Source organism: Rhinolophus hipposideros, assembly GCF_964194185.1.
Source record: "Rhinolophus hipposideros genome assembly, chromosome: 9".
NCBI classification, from domain to species: domain Eukaryota; kingdom Metazoa; phylum Chordata; class Mammalia; order Chiroptera; family Rhinolophidae; genus Rhinolophus; species Rhinolophus hipposideros.
The window spans coordinates 47,934,510-47,952,392 of NC_138055.1; the positions used below are offsets into that span (position 1 = coordinate 47,934,510).

The following is a 17,883-nucleotide window of genomic DNA, read 5'->3' on the forward strand; positions in this document are numbered from 1 at the left end:
TGCCTAACCAAAAAAAAAAAAAAAAAAGACTTTGTTAAGTGACCAGATTAACAAATCTCCAGCCTTCAGCCCTGGCTAGAGGGTGTTTACATTAATAACCTAATGGTGGAATTTACATTAGGTAAGAGGGAGTAGCCACCAGCAGGGCTATCAGTTCTAACTCTAGCTATTTGCAATGACGTTAGTATTTGCATCAGAAGTATCAGAGCAACAAATGAGTCGCTGATCCTGAACAAGATAAGTCACTGTTCTTCACCAGGAGGAGAAGCAGAACTATTAGGTTGGTGCAGAAGTAATTGCGGTTTTTGCAAGTATTTTTAACCTTCTAAACCGCAATTACTTTTGCACCAACCTAATAGTTCCCCTGCACCTGTGGTGGCCGAGAAGTTGATTACGAATAGCCTAGGTTAGGACAGACTCAAGATGAAATTCTGAAGAGGGAAAGCTTTTTCTCCCCAACATATCTCCTCTCCCAATTTATTGGCACTACAACTATTTTTAGAGGCATACATTTTTTCTCCTCTGTCTGGTAAGAAAGATACTGGCTAAGTTTTAGTTGGATACTTTTGCAGGGATATTTATATATTTAAAAAGCTGGTGAGGATGAAACATTCCAGATGGAGAAAGGGCCCTGTTGCAGCCTTTTTTTCTGTTTAGATTCAGAAATGCTTCATCCAGGGTATCTCTGGACTGACTATTGGCTGACTTGCAAAATAGAAACTTGTAATTGACCATTCTTCCATATTTCTTCTCAGGACCCACTCACCCCCAATAAGATAAATTAATATTGTATTACATAGTGTGTGTGTGTGTGTGTGTGTGTGTGTGCGCGCGCGCGCACACCCGCACACACCTGTGTATGTTCCCAGGTTTAAAAGGTTTCTACAAGTATGATTTGTAAATATTGTATTTGATCTGAAATATCCATGATAATATACACTTAATACTTTTAATTGATTAATACTTTTTCCTTCCTGTCTTTATTCTTTTTAACCTCTTCCTTCTCTTACTACTTGTTCCTCTTTTTCTCTAATTTGAATCACAAATGTGAACACTGTTCAGGATGGGCATTTGGAGACCATGTCAGTTCCCTTTCTGTTCTTTCCCTGGATGTGGGAAAGAAAGTTTCTCTTAAAATTTTTCATCCTGGGGCTACACTTGTGGACATTCTTCTGTGAGAAGCTGTAGCCACAAAAGACAGTAATAGAACCTGCCTTCAAGCCACCGTGGCTCTCTGGGGACATGATGGCTTTTACACAAGGGTGCCATGCACCACCCTCACATCTACCCCACTGGTGGTGAAACGTATAATAGACAGAAAAGACACTGCCCTCACCTGGACTTTGTATCTTCTGAGGTTTGGATTGGATCCGGATAGAAAAAATTATTTTCACATTAGAACATGTAAGGAAACATAATGCATTTGAACAGAAATGCATTTGGGGAGGGAAGAACTTGGGGGAGGGGATGATCGAGGTTTAAATTGTCGAGGTAGTGAACGAGGGAGAAAAAATATGAAGCCAGTGCCGGCCTTCTGTAAAAATACTGAGTCTCCTTTCTGTTTTCTTGATACTATGTGTATGGGAGGTATGAGTGGGAGTGGTAGGGAAGGGTAGATTGAGCAGGTTGGGTACAGTCCAGGGAGAAGAGAGTGAAGGGAAGCAGATGTAAGTCAGAGAAATTTTTCGTGAAGAAGAAACTATGTTACTTCTTCTTTTTACACCCAGTTTTTAAAAGTAGTCAACTCTCTACGTGGAAGGTGAAGGTGCACCAACAACTGATAAAACCAAACCAGGCTAAACAGGGTATTAAATGGGTATGAAATAAACTTCCTGGGCCGCCCCAGTGGCTCAGGTGGTTGGAGACAACTTTGGATATGTTTAGAAAGTAGCTTATTTTTCTAAATATCTATATATCTCTATCTCTATCTCTATATCTATAGTCATGTTTGTTTGTTTGTTACATCTATTGTTGGAACATGGACTATAGAAAGATCCCAGCACAGTGTTTTACTTGTATATGTCACATCAAATGGAAAAGAAGATCCCATATTCCAATACAGTGAAGACAAGTTTTGTTAAATAAAGAAAAACAGAATTCAGTTCAGGAGGGCTTCTGAGAAGCTTGGTGTGGAGCATTTCTCCAGTGAATTTAACTGTGAAATTCTATCTCTTCCTCCTCTTCCTGCTTCTCCTCCTTCATTTTTTTTCTTTTAACCAGGTCATATTAAAACACTAGAATGCTAAACTAAAAGGCTTCCTTAGAGGCTCAACATGTCATTAATTCAACAAATGTTTATGAAACCAGCCAGAAAACCATGCTTAATAAGAACCTAATAAGCACCGGGCACTGTCCTTGCTGTTGGGAATGGGGGGAGTGGGGGTGGGGAAGAGACAAAGCCCTTGTCCTCAGTGAGTTTGCATTTACTGAAGAAAGGCAGGCAACAAACACGTAAACAAATAAAGTATCACAAGTAGAGAAAATAAAAGAGCCTACAGTGACCCATTTGAGCTGAGAGCAGAATGAAAGGAGGAGGGAGCCTTGAAAAGATTGGGTGAGATCTTTCAAGGAAGAAAGAAGAGTGAATGCAAAGACGGTGACATGGAACCCAGTTTGGCTGGGGTTCATAGCAGGAAGAGAAGATGAAGGTGGCTGGTGTTGGCAGGAGTGAAGGGAGATGAAGGCAGGGCTGGCAAGGCCAAGTGAGGGAGCACGCTTATCAAGCTGGACTCAGAGTAAGACATTGGAGACTTTTGTTTGGAGATTGTTTGTTTGTTTTTATTTTTTATTGTTTTTACTTTTCATTTTGAAGCAATTTTGAAGTTACAAAGAAGATGCAAGAATATGCGAAGAACTCACATACCTTCTTCCCAGGTTCCCCTATAAATCCATAGTACAACCATATAAATTAGAACATTAATATTGACATAAACCTATCAGCTAAGCAATCCCATTAAATTTCCTAGTAATATCCTTTATAGTAAGTTTTTTTTTCCCTTTCGGTATACAATCCAATCAATATAGAAGGATGGGTTGTATTTAATTGTCATATCTCTTTACTTCAATCTGGAATTGTTCCTCAATCTTTCCTTGTCTTCTGAGACTTAGACTTTTCTTTTTTAATTGCAGGCCAATAATTTTGTAGAATGCTCCTGAGTTTGCGTTTCCTTGATGTCTCCTCATAATTAGATTTAGTTTACACTTTTTGGCTAGAGATTTTACAGAAGTTATCCTGTATTCTTTTCAGTATAACATAAAAAGGCACATGATATTAATTTGTCTCATTTCTAGTGATATTAAGTTTGATTAAAGTGGTGTCTATGTGATTCTCCATTATAACGTTATTTTTTTTACCTTTGCAGTAAATTATTTCATGGGGGAAAAGCTTTGAGGCTCTATATGTATCCCATTCCTCAACAAACTTTCACCCCCGGTTTTAGCATCCATGATACTTCATGCCTGAATCATTATCATGATGGTTGCCAAGCGGTGATTTCCTAATTTCATCATTCCTTCAACACTTATTAGTTCCATTCTGATGTAAGAAAGAGTTTTCCCATTCATTCGTTCATTCATATCTGTGTAGACTCACGGACTCCTATTATAGTCAATGGATTATAATGTATTACTTCGTTATTTCTTTGGATGCACAAATTGTCCCAGATCCGGCCAGTGGGAGACCCTCAGGATACCTCGTGTGTCCTCTTGACAGGTTTCTATCATTTTTTAAGCTCTTCCTTACTTTCTGGCCCAAGGAAACATTCCAGGCTCTTGTTTGGCTTCCTCTGCCTCAGCTTTGGAGTCAGCTATTTTTCCCTAGAGCCCTAGTTCCTTTTAGTGGGAAATTATATTTAGAAACCAAGATCTTGGTGCCAAGTGTGATCATAGCTATTAGGATATTATTGCTTCTAGACCCTCTTATTGGACTGTGGTAAGAAACACACACACACACACACACACACACAATAATTATATAACATATATATAACACACATGCACCATAAGTATATAACATACACACACACACACACACACACATATATAAAACACACACATATAACATATATCATCATCTATTTCTATAGCAACCTAGGTATATATGAGTATATTTTAAAATACCATGACTTCTCCAATATCTTCAGTTCCAATCAAAACCACAAGACTCATTCTAGCCTTCCCTCTTTCCATATTTGTAACTTGTTTACTCACTTGCTCATTCCTCTTTTATGTAACCAATCTTTGAACCCCATTACCACTTCTTCAACCTTGAAATGCCCACTCCCACATCCCTAAACCACCTCCTCTTCTCTGTCTCCTTGCTCTTTAGGCCCTACCACCCATGAGTACCACAACGGAAGGAAAAGGAAGAAAACCAATAAATATTTTTAAAGAAAAAATAAGGAAAGAGAAAAGAACAAAAGAGAAAGACACTAAAATATTGTTTTCTTTTTTAAAATAAAATTTAAAACATGCAAAAAATAGAATGGTATACTGACCACTCTCCATCACCTAGCATTGATAATCCTTAGCTCCTGACCAGCCTTGTTCAATCAATACCTCTATCTACTTTCCCTCTCTCAGGATTATTTTGAAACAATACCAGAAATCATATCATTTCATTTACAAAGATTTCTATACGCACATCAAAATTTTTTTAAACTACAATACTATTGTCACACTTTAAAAATTCACAATTATCTCTTAATATTTTCAAACATCTAGGGAGTGTTCAAATTTCCTCAATCGTAGAGGGTTTTAAGCAGGGATGGGATATATTCAGATAAACATTTCCGTAGGATCCCTTTAGCCATTGAATGGAGAATGGGCTTTAAGGAATAAAGAGGAAGACAGAAAGATCCACTGGGAGTCTTCTGATTGCTTTAGCCATAGATGATGGTAACTTGGATCATGGGAGATAAGAAGAAGGGGTCAGATGCATGTGTTTTGGTGATAGAGTGAACCAGACTTGTTGAATAGATTGGATATGGACATGAGAGAAAACGAGGAATAAAGAACGACTCCTAAATTTTTGGCCTAAGCAAGTGACTAGATTGCTATATTAATTATCTAGTGCTGTATAAATTACCCCCAAACATAATCATTTATTATCTCTTGTGGTTTCTGTGAGTCAGGAATTCAGACAGGTCACAGCATGATGGAATATGACGGAAATATTCTTAAATATTTTTGATGTGAATATATAATTTATGTAGGGATGACAAGTTATGAGATTTGCAACAATAGCATTGTTCAATGGGATAGATACAGAAAGACAAACAAATCAAATATAGCAAACTTAAAAATTGCTGAAGCTTGACAGTGGACATATAGATCTCTGTTATACTATTCTTTCAAATTTTCTATATATCTAGAAGCTTTTAAAATAAACGTTTGGGGGGAAAATAGCATCCACAGATCCTACCAATACATTTTCCAATATACCTGTACCTGTATCCATATACTATGTCTTCCCTATAGTTCTTGTGGTGGAAGATTTATCCTGCTTTTTATGGCCAATATCTCCATGGTATACTAGAACTCATCTCATGGTATACTTTCACTTACCCAAGGATATCATGACAGCCACGTTCCCTTCTCTCTCCCACACTATAACCTTTCCTTCTCTTGGCCCTACATACCCTTCTACTTACTACCACATTTCTCCACTACCCTTACTAAAAAACTCAATTCCATTCAATAAATATTTATTGAGTACTAACATGCGGTGGCAATATGGTAATGAACAAAGGACAAATGCTATGCTCTCACGGAGCTCATTTTTAGTTGGTGAGGACAGGTAATAAACAGAGTAAGTAAACAGATAATGTAGTGGGGGGCTAGGTGATAAGGAGAAAATAAAGCAAAGTAAGAGGGCTGGGGGGTACATGTGTAGAGGTAGCCAGGGTTGCTGGCAACCTATATAAATCTTGTTCAGACAGAGTCTTGCACCAAGGCATATGGCTTGGCAAGCTGACCCTAAGCTAGATTTCAGGCCTTATTTTATTCTTCTTGACCAGACACCTGTGTAAACATCTGGCATGACCGTATCAGTTGATTGGAGATTTTGCAACTTAACTAGAGTGGCTTTGTAAATACCTTAGATATTTCCATAGTTAGAATAGGGAGCTGTTGATAGTTTCAGCAGAGAGTAATATGATCTGACTTATGGTTTGAAAACATCACTTAGGCCACAGTGTTGACAAGGGACTGCAGGGGGAGAAAGGTGGAAGCAGGAAAACCAGCTAGAAAAACAATCCAAGTGAGAGCGCATGATGTCACAGACAATACACTAGTGGTGAAGCTGGTATGTAGTGGTCCAATTATATATATATATTTAATAGACTCAGAAGGATCTCTTGATGGAGTTGATGTGGAGGGTACAAGAAAGACAGAAGTCAAGGATGACTCCAAGGTTTGGAGCCTGAGCAATCAGAGGGTGGAGTTTTGATTATCTGAGATGAAAAGATTATGGGTAGGCCAGGGTTTGGGAGGAAGATCTGCAGTTCGAGGATGGCTATTAAATTTTAACTGCCTATTAGAATCCAAGTGGAGATGGATATAGAAGTTTCGAGTTCACGGGTCTCAAAGAGTTTTAAGTCTCCTCAAAACTGTTGTCCATAGTCATTGTTACCATTTCATCTTCCTTCATTCTCCTGTAAACTTGTGGCATAATAAGAAATATACTTGGTGTTTGTCACCAGTTCCTGGCACAAATCTCCACAAATCCTTGGAACTTTTTTTTTTTTTTATTGGGGAATATTGGGAAACAGTGTGTTTATCCAGGGCCCATCAGCTCCAAGTCATTGTCCTTCAATCTAGTGGTGGAAGGTGTAGCTCAGCTCCAAGTCCAGTCATCATTTTCAATCTTTAGTTGCAAGAGGCGCAGCCCACCATCCCATGTGGGAATTGAACCAACAACCTTGTTGTTAAGAGCTTGAACTCTAACCAACTGAGCCATCAGGCCACCCCAAACCCTTGGCACTTTCTGAGTGATAGGATTCTCTTTTGTCCTTCATAAGGAGCCCCTTTTAAGCTTATGCTAATGAGGTGACTTAGGGTGGTGCCCCTAGACAGGCTCAGGATGGGGCTGGTCACCAGAAAGACCAAGGGATTAGAGGGTTGGAACTTTCCGCCCACTGACCCCTGAGAAGGAGAAGGGGAGAGGGTGCTGCAGATTAAACTCTATGAAAACTCTTGAACAAGATTTAATGAGCTTCTGCGTTGGTGAACACATCCACGTGCTGGGAGGGTGTTACACCTCAGTTCCACGGGGACAGAAGCTTCTGCATTAAGAACCCTTCCAGACCTCACACTATGTACCTCTTCACCTGGCTGTTCATCTGTATCCCTTATTAAATCCTTTATAATAAACTGGTAAATGTAAGTAAATATTTCTCTGAGTTCTGTGCGCTGCTCTAACAAATTAATTGAACTTGAGCTGGGGGTCGTGGGAATCTCCAATCTATAGCCGACTGGTCAGAAACACAGGTGACAACCTGGACTTGTGACTGGAGTCTGAAGTGGTGTAGCAGGTACAGGTTTATGGGACCGAACTCTTAACATGATGCTATCTCTAGACTTTTGTCCCCTACCGCTCCTCTGAAACTGTGAGGTCACCAGTGACCTCCCATTGCTAAATTCCAGCCAATTCTCTTCATACCTGAAGAAAACTATTCTAGCTACAGGGAAATTTTGAAGTCTTTATAATGTCACCTTATCAGATTCATTTGACACAGGATACTGTTTTTCTCCTTGTTGGAGAAAAATTTAACTTAACCTCACCCTCTTCTATTGTTCTTCATTCCTGACTGGACATTCCTTCTTTCTCAGTCTCCTTTGCTGGTTTTTCCTTGTTTTCCCCATGCAAGTGTTGGAGTGGAGAGTCCTAGAGCTCAGTTCTTGGACCTTTTATCTCTTCACATAGATTAACTTTCAAAGCAGTCTTATGGAGTCCTAAGTTTATTATCTCCAGTGCAGATCTCTCCTCCAAATTCCAGAGTCCTGACTATTGGACATCTCCACATGGATGTCTAATCTCAAATTCAAATCTATGGGTCCAAAAACCAAACCTCCTCCACCCGTTACTCTCTTATAGTCTTCCACATCTCAAAAACAGCAACTCTATTCTCCTATTCAGGTCAAAACCTTGGAGTCATCCTCAACTCCCTTCTTCTCTCATAACCATATCCAGTCCATCAGAAACTCTTTTCAGATCTACCTCAAAATATATCTATAATCCACATCTACCACTCTCACTCTAGTTCAAGACCACCATCCCTTGTCTGAATGAAAGAATGAGTCTCCTAACTGGCTTCCCTGCTTCTATACTTTTTTTCTAAAGTCTAGTTTATTTTTCATAAAGCAGTCAGAAAGATCCTTTTGAACTATAAATTAAATTACTCCCACCATTTATTCAAAACTTTCCAAATCTTTTCATATCATTCAAAGTAAAAGCCCAAGTCCTTCTGATCACCCAAAGTGAACTGCAGCTCTCCCCTCCCCCATCAACCCTGACCTACCACTCTCCTCCTCCATCACTAGGCTCCTGTCACCGTGGCTTCTCAGCTTTTCTCAAAGACACTAAGCATGCTTGTCCTCAAGCCATTTGCACTTGTGTTTCCCTCTTCTTAAAACTCTGTGCCCTCCGGACTTACATGTCTTATTCCCTCACTTCCTTCAGTTCTCTCCTAAAATGTCACCTTATCAGAGAGGCTGTCCCTAACCACTTTGTATAGAGTCCCCCCCCCCCCCACCATCGCTCTCTATTGCTCTTGCCCTGCTTCATTGTTTTTCTCCCTAAAACCCATCATTTCCTGACATGTACTTATATATTTGTCTCTCTCCACTAGAATGGGAAGTCGTAAGGGGAGGGATGTTGTCTATCTTTGCCTTTTGTTTTTACTACTGAATCCCCAACACCCAGAAAAGTGGCCAGCATCTAGGTAGTTGTCAATAACTAAAAATAAAGAATGGTGATATTAAAGAACAAAATTCAACCGAGTAAATTTGAAGATCTAATTGGCCGTATTAAATGATTCATGAATCAGGCAGCATCCCATCCAGCAACCAGTAGGGTGCTCCAAGAGTTGTACCAAACAGGTTTTTATAGGCAGAGAGAGGGTGGAACTAAGAAGTTAAAAGAGTGAGTTATTTCAGGCATGGACAACTTCCTGTGGGAGAAGGTAAGGGGTCTTATCAGGCGGATTAGCTCCTTAGTGCTGACCAGGAAATTCCAGACTGATTGGTTTAAAATTTCATTCCTGGGAGAGGCTGACACTGCAGTTAGGCTAGTTGTGAAGTTTTGGTTGGGTGATATGGCTTAGCAAAAATGACCAATTTTAGCCTGCTGTTTTACTTTTCTTTTTTCTTTCTTTTCTTTTCTTCTTCTTCCTCTTCCTCTTCCTCTTCCTCTTCTTCTTCTTCTCCCTCTCCCTCTGCCTCTCCCTCTCCCTCTCCCTCTCCCTCTCCCTCTCCCTCTCCCTCTCCCTCTCCCTCTCCCTCTCCCTCTCCCTCTCCCTCTCCCTTTCCCTCTCCCTCTCCCTCTCCCTCCTTCTTCTTCCTCTTCTTTTCTTCTTCTTTTTTTTAACAGTGGTATGTGTCAGAACAGGGATAGTGGAGATGCGTGGCTGCCAGCCTCTAAGATGGTTCCCAACCATCCCTGCCTCTGGTATTCTTGCTCTTGCATGAGCTCCTCCCAGTTCGTTGAGCTGACTGAGCTGTGTAACCAATGGCTGAAATGACAATGTGTGACTTCCAAGCCTATGTCCTGAAGGATGTTGTGGCTCCCACCTCAGCCACTCCCTGGGATTGCTCCCTGTGCGGTGTCAGCATCAAGGCTGAGGATGTTCAAGCAGCCTGTGGACGGGCCCTTAAGAAGGGGCGGTTCCCCTGCTAAAAAGCAGCACCACTTGAGAGAGAATATTTTAGGAGCAGATCTCGAACCCGTCAAGCTTTCAGGTGACTGTAGCCCTGGCCGACATCTTGAGTACAACATCAAGAGAACCCAGGCCGGTGCAGCCACTATGGAAAACAGTATGGAGGTATCTCAGGAATCTGAAGATAGAACTATGATCCAGTAATTCCACTCCTAGGCATCTACCCGGAGAAATCCAAAACTCCAATTCAAAAATCAGTATGCACTCCTATGTTTATTGCAGCACTTTACACAATAGCCAAGATATGGAAACAACCAAAATGCCCATCGGTAGATGACTGGATTAAGAAGCTGTGGTACATTTATACAATGGAGTATTACGCAGCCATAAAGAAGAAAGAAATCTTATCATTTGCAACAACATGGATGGATCTAGAGAACATTATGTTAAGTGAAATAAGTCAGAAAGAGAAAGACAAGTACCATATGATCTCACTTATATGCGGAATCTAAAGAAAAGAATATGTGAATGAACTGATCAGAGACAGTTTTGAGGACACAAAGAAAAAAACCGAGAGTTGTTAGATGGGCGGGGGCGGGGGGGGGGCTGGGGATAAGGGGAAAGGTGAAGGGATTAGGAAGCAGCTGGTAACCACAAGATGGCCTCAGGGTTTTCTGAAAATTAATTTGGGGAACTTATTCAATAATGCTGTAAAGATTTTGTTGGGTATCCGATGGACATGCGTCCTATTTGGGAGACCACCTCAGAGATAATGTGGATGCCTGACCATGGCATTGTACACCAGAAGCTAAACATTAATGAATGCCAACTATAATTTTATATATATAATGTGATGGCTCGGTGTGAGATCGGAGGGATAATGGATAAAGGGAGGGGGGTTCACAGTGTGAGGGATATAAATGATGAACGTCTAAGTATTACCTGTCTTGTACACCTGAAACTAATAAAAATAAATAAATAAATAAAAAGAGAGAACCCAGGCCGGAACCTGTTGACTATGCTGCTCCCAAATTCCTGACCCGCAGACTCTGTATGATTATAATACATGTTTATTGTTGCTCCAAGTTGCTAAATTTTGGGGTGATCTGGTATTGCACAGCTGCCATGAGCTCTGCTAGTTCTCCTCATGACTTTTGCATTTGCTTTTCCTTCTGCCTAAAATTCCATTCCCTCAGGTAGTTTCATGTCTTAACTTATTTCCTTCAGGACTCTGCTAAAATGTCATGCTATGCAGTTACAGCAATGCAACAATAGACAACAAATACAGGATGTGTTTGAGATGTCTAGGAGGTAGCAATTGATAGCCGGATTTAGCAATTGATTGGATATGAGGGATAAGAGACAGCGGAAGGAGTCAAAATGCTTCTCAAATTATTGGTTTGTGTAACTAGTTTGTGCTATTCCTGGATTTAGGAAAACATGTTTGGGGCAGAGATTATAAATTTAGTTTGGGACCTGTTGAATTTGAAATGTCTAAGAAATATCCAAATGGAGATGTCTAACGTGCAGGTAGGTATGCCATTTGCAACACAGAAGACAGATCTGGACTAGAAATAAAGATCTTAGAATCAGGGCCAGCTATACAATTTGCAGGGCCCAGTGCAAAATGAAAATGCAGGGTCCCTTGTTCAAAGAGCATGGGAGGTCTACCAGCTGCTATGTCCCCCTTCCACCAATTTGTAGAACGGACAGACCATGCTCTGGCTGAGGGTGGGCAGTTAAACCAGGTATCCCCTCTTCCTATGGACTATATGCTCAAAACTACATTTAAGGGATAACCTCCAAGAGGTTGCAACTTCCCTGGCAGGATGCACTTGAATAGGGGGTAGGCAAGAGGCTCCTCCCGAGAGTCACCCACTGGGTGCCCTGAAGGAGCGAATACTTGCTCTATGTCTATGACTTACAAAAGCTTTGCAAATCCAATAACCTACTCACATATTGTTAGGCACAGTGCCAGTCCAGGGCAGGGGTAGCTGCCACCATGCCCCGCCCTCAGATACCCTGGGTACATACACATGACCCTGCCTTTCCCTGTGCACTTGCGCAGGCCGCCCCCCTCCCCCCGGTCCTGGTGGTCCTGGTCCTTATGGGGCAAAGGGGTGGCTGGGCAGGGCTGCGGTGCCAGGGAATGTGGGGGCTAGCACTGAGAACGTCTCCCAAGGAGGCAGGACTACATGTGAACTCAGGCATGTTCCATTGTCTCTTTGAAATTCACTTGCAAAACAAAAATTCAAAGATAACATGACTAAGAATTTTACGCCAGCAACCACAGAGCATTAAGACCCCCAAGCATTAAGCCCTCTGTGAATGAACTGATTGTATGTCCATCGTCGCGCAGGGGACCCTGCTCGCTGCGCCATTTGTCGTGCAGGGCGTCCGGCGGGGTCTCTGCTCCCGTCCCCACATAAGAACACAGGACATGGTGAGGCAAAAAAAGAACACCCATGGAGCCATAGATAGGGGAGTCATATCACTATATTCTCACTGGCGGCATCCGCCTCTCTGCAATCCGCTCTTGCTAGCCCCCATTTCTTTCTGCTAGCGTAGCCACAGCCGTTATATTAGTGGCCAATGGCTTACGGGTTACAGCTGACGGCCAACTAGCCACAGCTGCTGGCCATCTGATCACAGTTGATGGCCATTTACTCCCTGAGCCAGCACCTTTCTATGTGAGGCCGAGAGCCTGGAAACTGCTTTTTGGGGCTTTGTCCCCACATCCATGAAACCTACCCTGCTTGGAATAAATAGTACAGTTATAAGACTGAATGAGTTAAATAGGGAGATGAGAAGAAAAGAGGCCGCAGGACCGAAGCCAGAGAAGCACCAAGATTTAAGGGATAGGCCGAGAAAGAGCATTCTGGGGCCAAAGGTTGTAACTAATCAGAAGACCAATGGAGAAAACACTGGCTCTACAATCTCTGACTTGGAAAAGCGTTGCACAGCCAATAACCTGGCCACATATTGTTAGGCACATTTTATTTCACAAACTATTCATGATATAAATGATAATTGTTTTCAAGGTCAGAAGCGTGGTTCTTACATAGGCCTATTACCTTGATTATTTTGGAAGCATATATCATTCAGTTGAAAAAAAAATGCATACGAGAAGCTGCAAGAAATAAAATGGATTAAATGAAATAATGGAGTTTACTAATAATAGACTCACAGCTAACTGAAGTGAATAATTCATTTCCCTTCCAGCCACAGTCACCTTTACATATAAGGTCAGCAGTGTGTCTCTACAACATTTATCAAGCAAGAAAAATGTAAACTCTAAAATCTGTGAAGAATTTCAAATGACTCATTGAAACCTGTTGCAAAATCAACCACAAGAGTTTTCTAACTACTAATTAACTTTGAGCGAAGTCTTAGGCCATAAAACCCAGACCATTTGGTGCGAGAACTGTGGCAGGGAGTTGATGAGAATTTGAGAGGCTAAAATTGGTGAGGGGGAATTTTTTTTTTTTTAATGGAGTCAGAAATGTCTCTGGATGTACTTTATAAAGTGGTTAAGAGCACATATTCTGGAACAAGCTGCTTGGGTTTGAATCCCAGCCCTGCCACTTACTCTCTGTGATTTTGGACAAGTTATTCAGTTGCCCTGTGCCTGAGTAAGAGTGGCAGCTACTCCTAGAACTGTTATGAGAATTAAATGACTGAATGTAAAACATTTAGAACTGTGCCTAGCACGTAAAAATCTCTGTATATGCACTTGTTAAGTGAAAATTGTGAAAACCGATCATGTAACCAAAATACCTCTGGAATTTCTATTTCAGTACGTCCCATGAGCTTTGGGGGAGAGAGTTCACAAAAACAATTTTTTCTTCTCATTTTTTTCTTCTGTATTCTTCTAACTTTTCTCCCCCACACATCTTCAGAGTACTATATTGTTTTCTCTTTATATTATAGACAATTCTCTTTATTCAAAAAGTTCCTTAAGAAGTAAATATACTGTTTCCTGGATATATTCTTAAAAGTAATTTTCTCATGCATGTAAACGCACATTCATGGTTGTTTTCCCACTTATGATTGGTATCAATGTTTTATTTCATACATAAAAACATCAAAAATATGTGTATGAGAATAAAATGCACAGAGCATTAGTGTTATCATAATAGTTATCATAATTATCAATGATTTTGGTTCTTCAGTGGAAAAACTACAAAAAGTTTCAATGAGAAGTGTTAGAGAGCCCATAACAAGGATGTCCTGTAGAACTTTTTTTAAACTAAAGTTTATTGTAATGACAATTGTTAGTAAAGTTACATAGATTTCAGGTGTGCAATTCTGTAATCCATCATCTATATATCCCATTGTGTGTTCACCACTCAGTTCTCTTTCCATCCCTCTAGCACTTTTCAAAAGTCAAAACTGACCTATCTGAATTCACAAACTTCTTTGAAAAAAGTTCTGCAGACTCATGCTCCTAGGAACCTGAATTTCAAACTACCGCATGTGCGCTCCAAGTAGAAATCCCTTTGGATTTGTCATCTTGTCCCCTTTGGCCTCCAGGAATGCATGCTTTTCCCTCGGTGCCTCAATTTTATTTACTTTGTTTGCTCAGGTTTTATAGTTGTTCACACTGCTTTAGAGTAGAGTTTACACCTAACCCTTGTGGAAGTCTTCAGCTCTTTTTGCCTTTTTGCCTGGTAGGACTAAGCTTTTCAAGAGCTAAATGGGTTGAATCCCCTTCGACCACTCCCTGTGTGTGCCCAGCGGGAGGGGGTAGGGGGCGCTTCTCTCTCCTTCTAACCTCACTTGACGCGGAAATCCTTTTGTGAACATGTTTCTTTAGATCTCGTTCTCTTAGTTTTTTTTTTTTCCTTTTGTTGCTTCTGATCTACGAGTTTTGCCTCTTTTCTTCTGTAACCTCCGCCTCCCCTTCCTCCTACAGAATACACGTCCCCCACTTTGGAGGTCAGCGTAATTGATACTTTAGGAACCTCCGTGGGCTCCACGTCGCCTTTAAGCACCGTTCGGACGGGCTCGCCTTCTGGGTTCTTACCGTGAGCTGCAGCAGCGCTTTCCTCCCTCCAGTAACAAGTCAAAGAAAGCAAGCTACGAGACATGCCCATATATGACCTCAGAACAGAAAGCTGCCTGGTCGGGGGGCAGCGTTTGGGGGCGCCGTGCTCACTCCCACCCTCGCATGCTCTGCCCCCCCCCCCTTCCGAGAGGTCACTCGCGTGCAGAAACGCGAGCGCCAACACTCGCGCTAGACTCCCGACTTCCTCCAGGGCGCCTAATAAACCGGGGGAAGTTCAATCATTCCGCAGTCAGCCTCGCCTCGCACTGGGCATGCTCAGTGGCCGGCTCCCCTCGGGTGGCGAGTGGTAGCCTCGGGCGCTGGGTTCGGGTCGGCGGCCGCTGCGGCTCGGCTTCCCGGGGCGCGGGCTGGGCTCCAGCGGCCCCTGAGCCGGGAGGGAGACGCGCCCCCGCGGTCCCCGCCCCGCCGCCCGGCCTGCGACAGCCGCGTCGTGCCGGAACCCGGGAACCCCAACTTCGCGCCAAGTTCGGAGCCGCCTTCTGGGGAGCCATGCAAAAGATGAACAGGGACGTTTTGTTAGAAATGGAGCAGGAGGAGGAGGACGACGAGGATGGAGATATCGGTGAGCCAGGGGTTCCTCCGAGTGGACCCGCGCGGGGTCCCCGCGTCCGCACCCGAAAGCCCGAGCCCACGAGGGAGGAAGTTGGGGGCTGCGTGTGGGCGCTGCACCGACCGCGGGGGAGGTTTGCGGGGACCCTCGGCGGCTCCGAGGAGCGGGGCGGGGAGAAGGAAGTCTGCACCGCCGTCCCGGGGCCGCAATGCGGCCGCCTCGCCCCCGGACCCGCGTGGACTCGGGGCTCAGCTGGCGGCAGCCGGCGGCCCCCGGGAGGGCGTGGGAGGCGCCGGGCGCGCGGGGGCCGGGAGGATCGTTTCTGGACGGGGAAGGGACGCAGCCCCTGATCAGTCACGAGAGACACATGGACGCCTCTGCTCGCGGAAGTCTTGACTCAGAAACATTATTTTGGGTCATTTCCTCCTCCTCGAACTAGCGCAGGGGAATCTGGATCGCCGGGGCCGGTGGCGAGCCCGAAGGAAGGGGTAGGGTAGCCGGCCAGTGTTTGCAGAGTGGGGCTGTGACCCACCTGAATCCTCGTTAGGGGAAAGCGAATGCACCGCCCTGGGAGGGAGGGTGAGCGCCGGGTGGGGCGGCCTCGGGAACAGATTTGTGGGCGTGGGCCGGCAGCTCTTTTTCGTGTGCAGAGCCCGCAGGGGAAGTGGTCCGAGGAAGAAGCTCTTGTGTACGGTGGACCGCAGACATTTCCTACTCGTCCAGAGGCCCCTGGAGCTGGGGAGAGGGAGCAAGCCCGGGGTTCCCCATTTCTAATTAGTTTAAAAATGCACAAAAGTTGTAAACAGAGTGGAGGGAAAGGTGTTTAAGAGCGAAAAAGCAAACAGAAGTGGTGAGAGGAGACGAGGAAGGGAAAAGCAGTGGGAGCAGTAGGGAGAAAATCAGGTCCCCTAAAGAGAACAGTGTCAGAGAATAATGAAATATTGGGTCGCTCCAGAAGACTGGTGTGGGGACAGAGCCCTAGAATGGCTCAATGGCTACAGCTGATGGCCAACCCGCCACAGCTGACGGCCATCTACTATCCGAGCCAGCACCTCTCCACATGAGGCCGAGAACCTGGAAACTGCTTTCTGGGGCTCTGTCCCCACAATTGGCAATTAAATTCCCACTCTAGTTGTTCAGCAGTCTCCGCCTCGGTTTCCGGGATTCCAGATCACTAAAACATAACAGTTCCCGCTCATATCCTAAAGCTCTGTTCTTCTCTAGTAACTTTAGAAGTAACTTAATTCTAGGAGTTAGGTGTGGTTTTCTTTCTTTCATATCCTAGGCACAGCTTATTTATTTTGCTTTTCTATCTTTACTGAGATAATTGACATATAACATTGTATAAGTTCAAGGTATACAATGTATCAGTTTGATACATTTATACTATATTGCAAACTGATTACCACCGTAGCCTTATCTAGTATGTCCGTGATGTAACATAATTACCATTTCTTTTTTATGGTGAGAACATTTAAGATCTACTCTCTTCACAACTTTATAGTTAATAGTGTGTTATATACTTTAATCACTATGCTGTACATTAGATCACCATTATTTATTCACCTTAATATATTCACCTTAAAAACTGGAAGTTTGTACCCTTTGACCAACATCTCCCAATCCCCTTTCCTCATTCCGTTTCTGTAAGTTCAGTTCTTTTAGATTTCACATGTAAGTGATATCACACATTATTCGCCTTTCTTTGTTGGTTTATTTCTCTTAGTGTAATGCCCTCAAGTTCCATCCGTGGTGTCGCAAATAGCAGGATTTCCTTCTTTTCTCATGGCTGAATACTCTTCGTGTTGTGTACATACTGTGTTTCCCCGAAAATAAGACCTAGCCGGACAATCAGCTCTAATGCATCTTTTGGAACAAAAATTAATATAAGACCCAGTCTTAGGCCGGGTATATAATACCAAGTCTTATATTAATTTTTGCTCCAAAAGACACATTGGAACTGATTGGCCAGCTAGGTCTTATTTTTAGGGAAACACGGTATCACATCTTTTCTATCCATTCTTCTGTAGTCAATTTCGTTGTTTTCATAGCTTGGCTATTGTAGTCACTGCTCATTTAAATTCAGAGAATTTGATAACTTCCTGGTTGACTAGGGACAAATTGAATACAGGGGGTTGTACTCCATGGTTTAGCTTTACTTGGCATTTGAGAACAATTTATTAGGTATCCCGTCTTATGGAGGGAGCAAAGAGTGTTATTTTTTTTACAGGAGAGAAAACTGAAGCTTACAGGTTGGTTTTCTTAGCTTTTCACACAACTACTTATGGTTCAAACCCAGGTTTTCTGACTTCGAGACCTGCACAGATTAATACACTTTCCACCTGGTGACTCCAGCTGTCAGAGCGTGTATACTACTACTATTTGGCAGG

The 17,883-nt window shown here is 42.9% G+C and overlaps 1 protein-coding gene across 2 annotated transcripts in view; it reads left to right on the plus strand.

The window, feature by feature from the left end:
* Nucleotides 1-14,927: 14,927 nt before the first annotated feature.
* ANO6 (anoctamin 6) overlaps nt 14,928-17,883 on the plus strand; it is a 181,649-nt gene continuing 178,693 nt past the window's right edge. For both annotated transcript variants that reach the window (XR_013994056.1, XM_081060689.1), the window contains exon 1: nt 14,928-15,505. Coding sequence is in view for 1 of the 2 variants with exons in the window: in XM_081060689.1 (XP_080916815.1) it covers nt 14,974-15,505 (532 nt within the window). In the remaining variant the exon portion in view is untranslated. The remainder of the gene's footprint in view (nt 15,506-17,883) is intronic.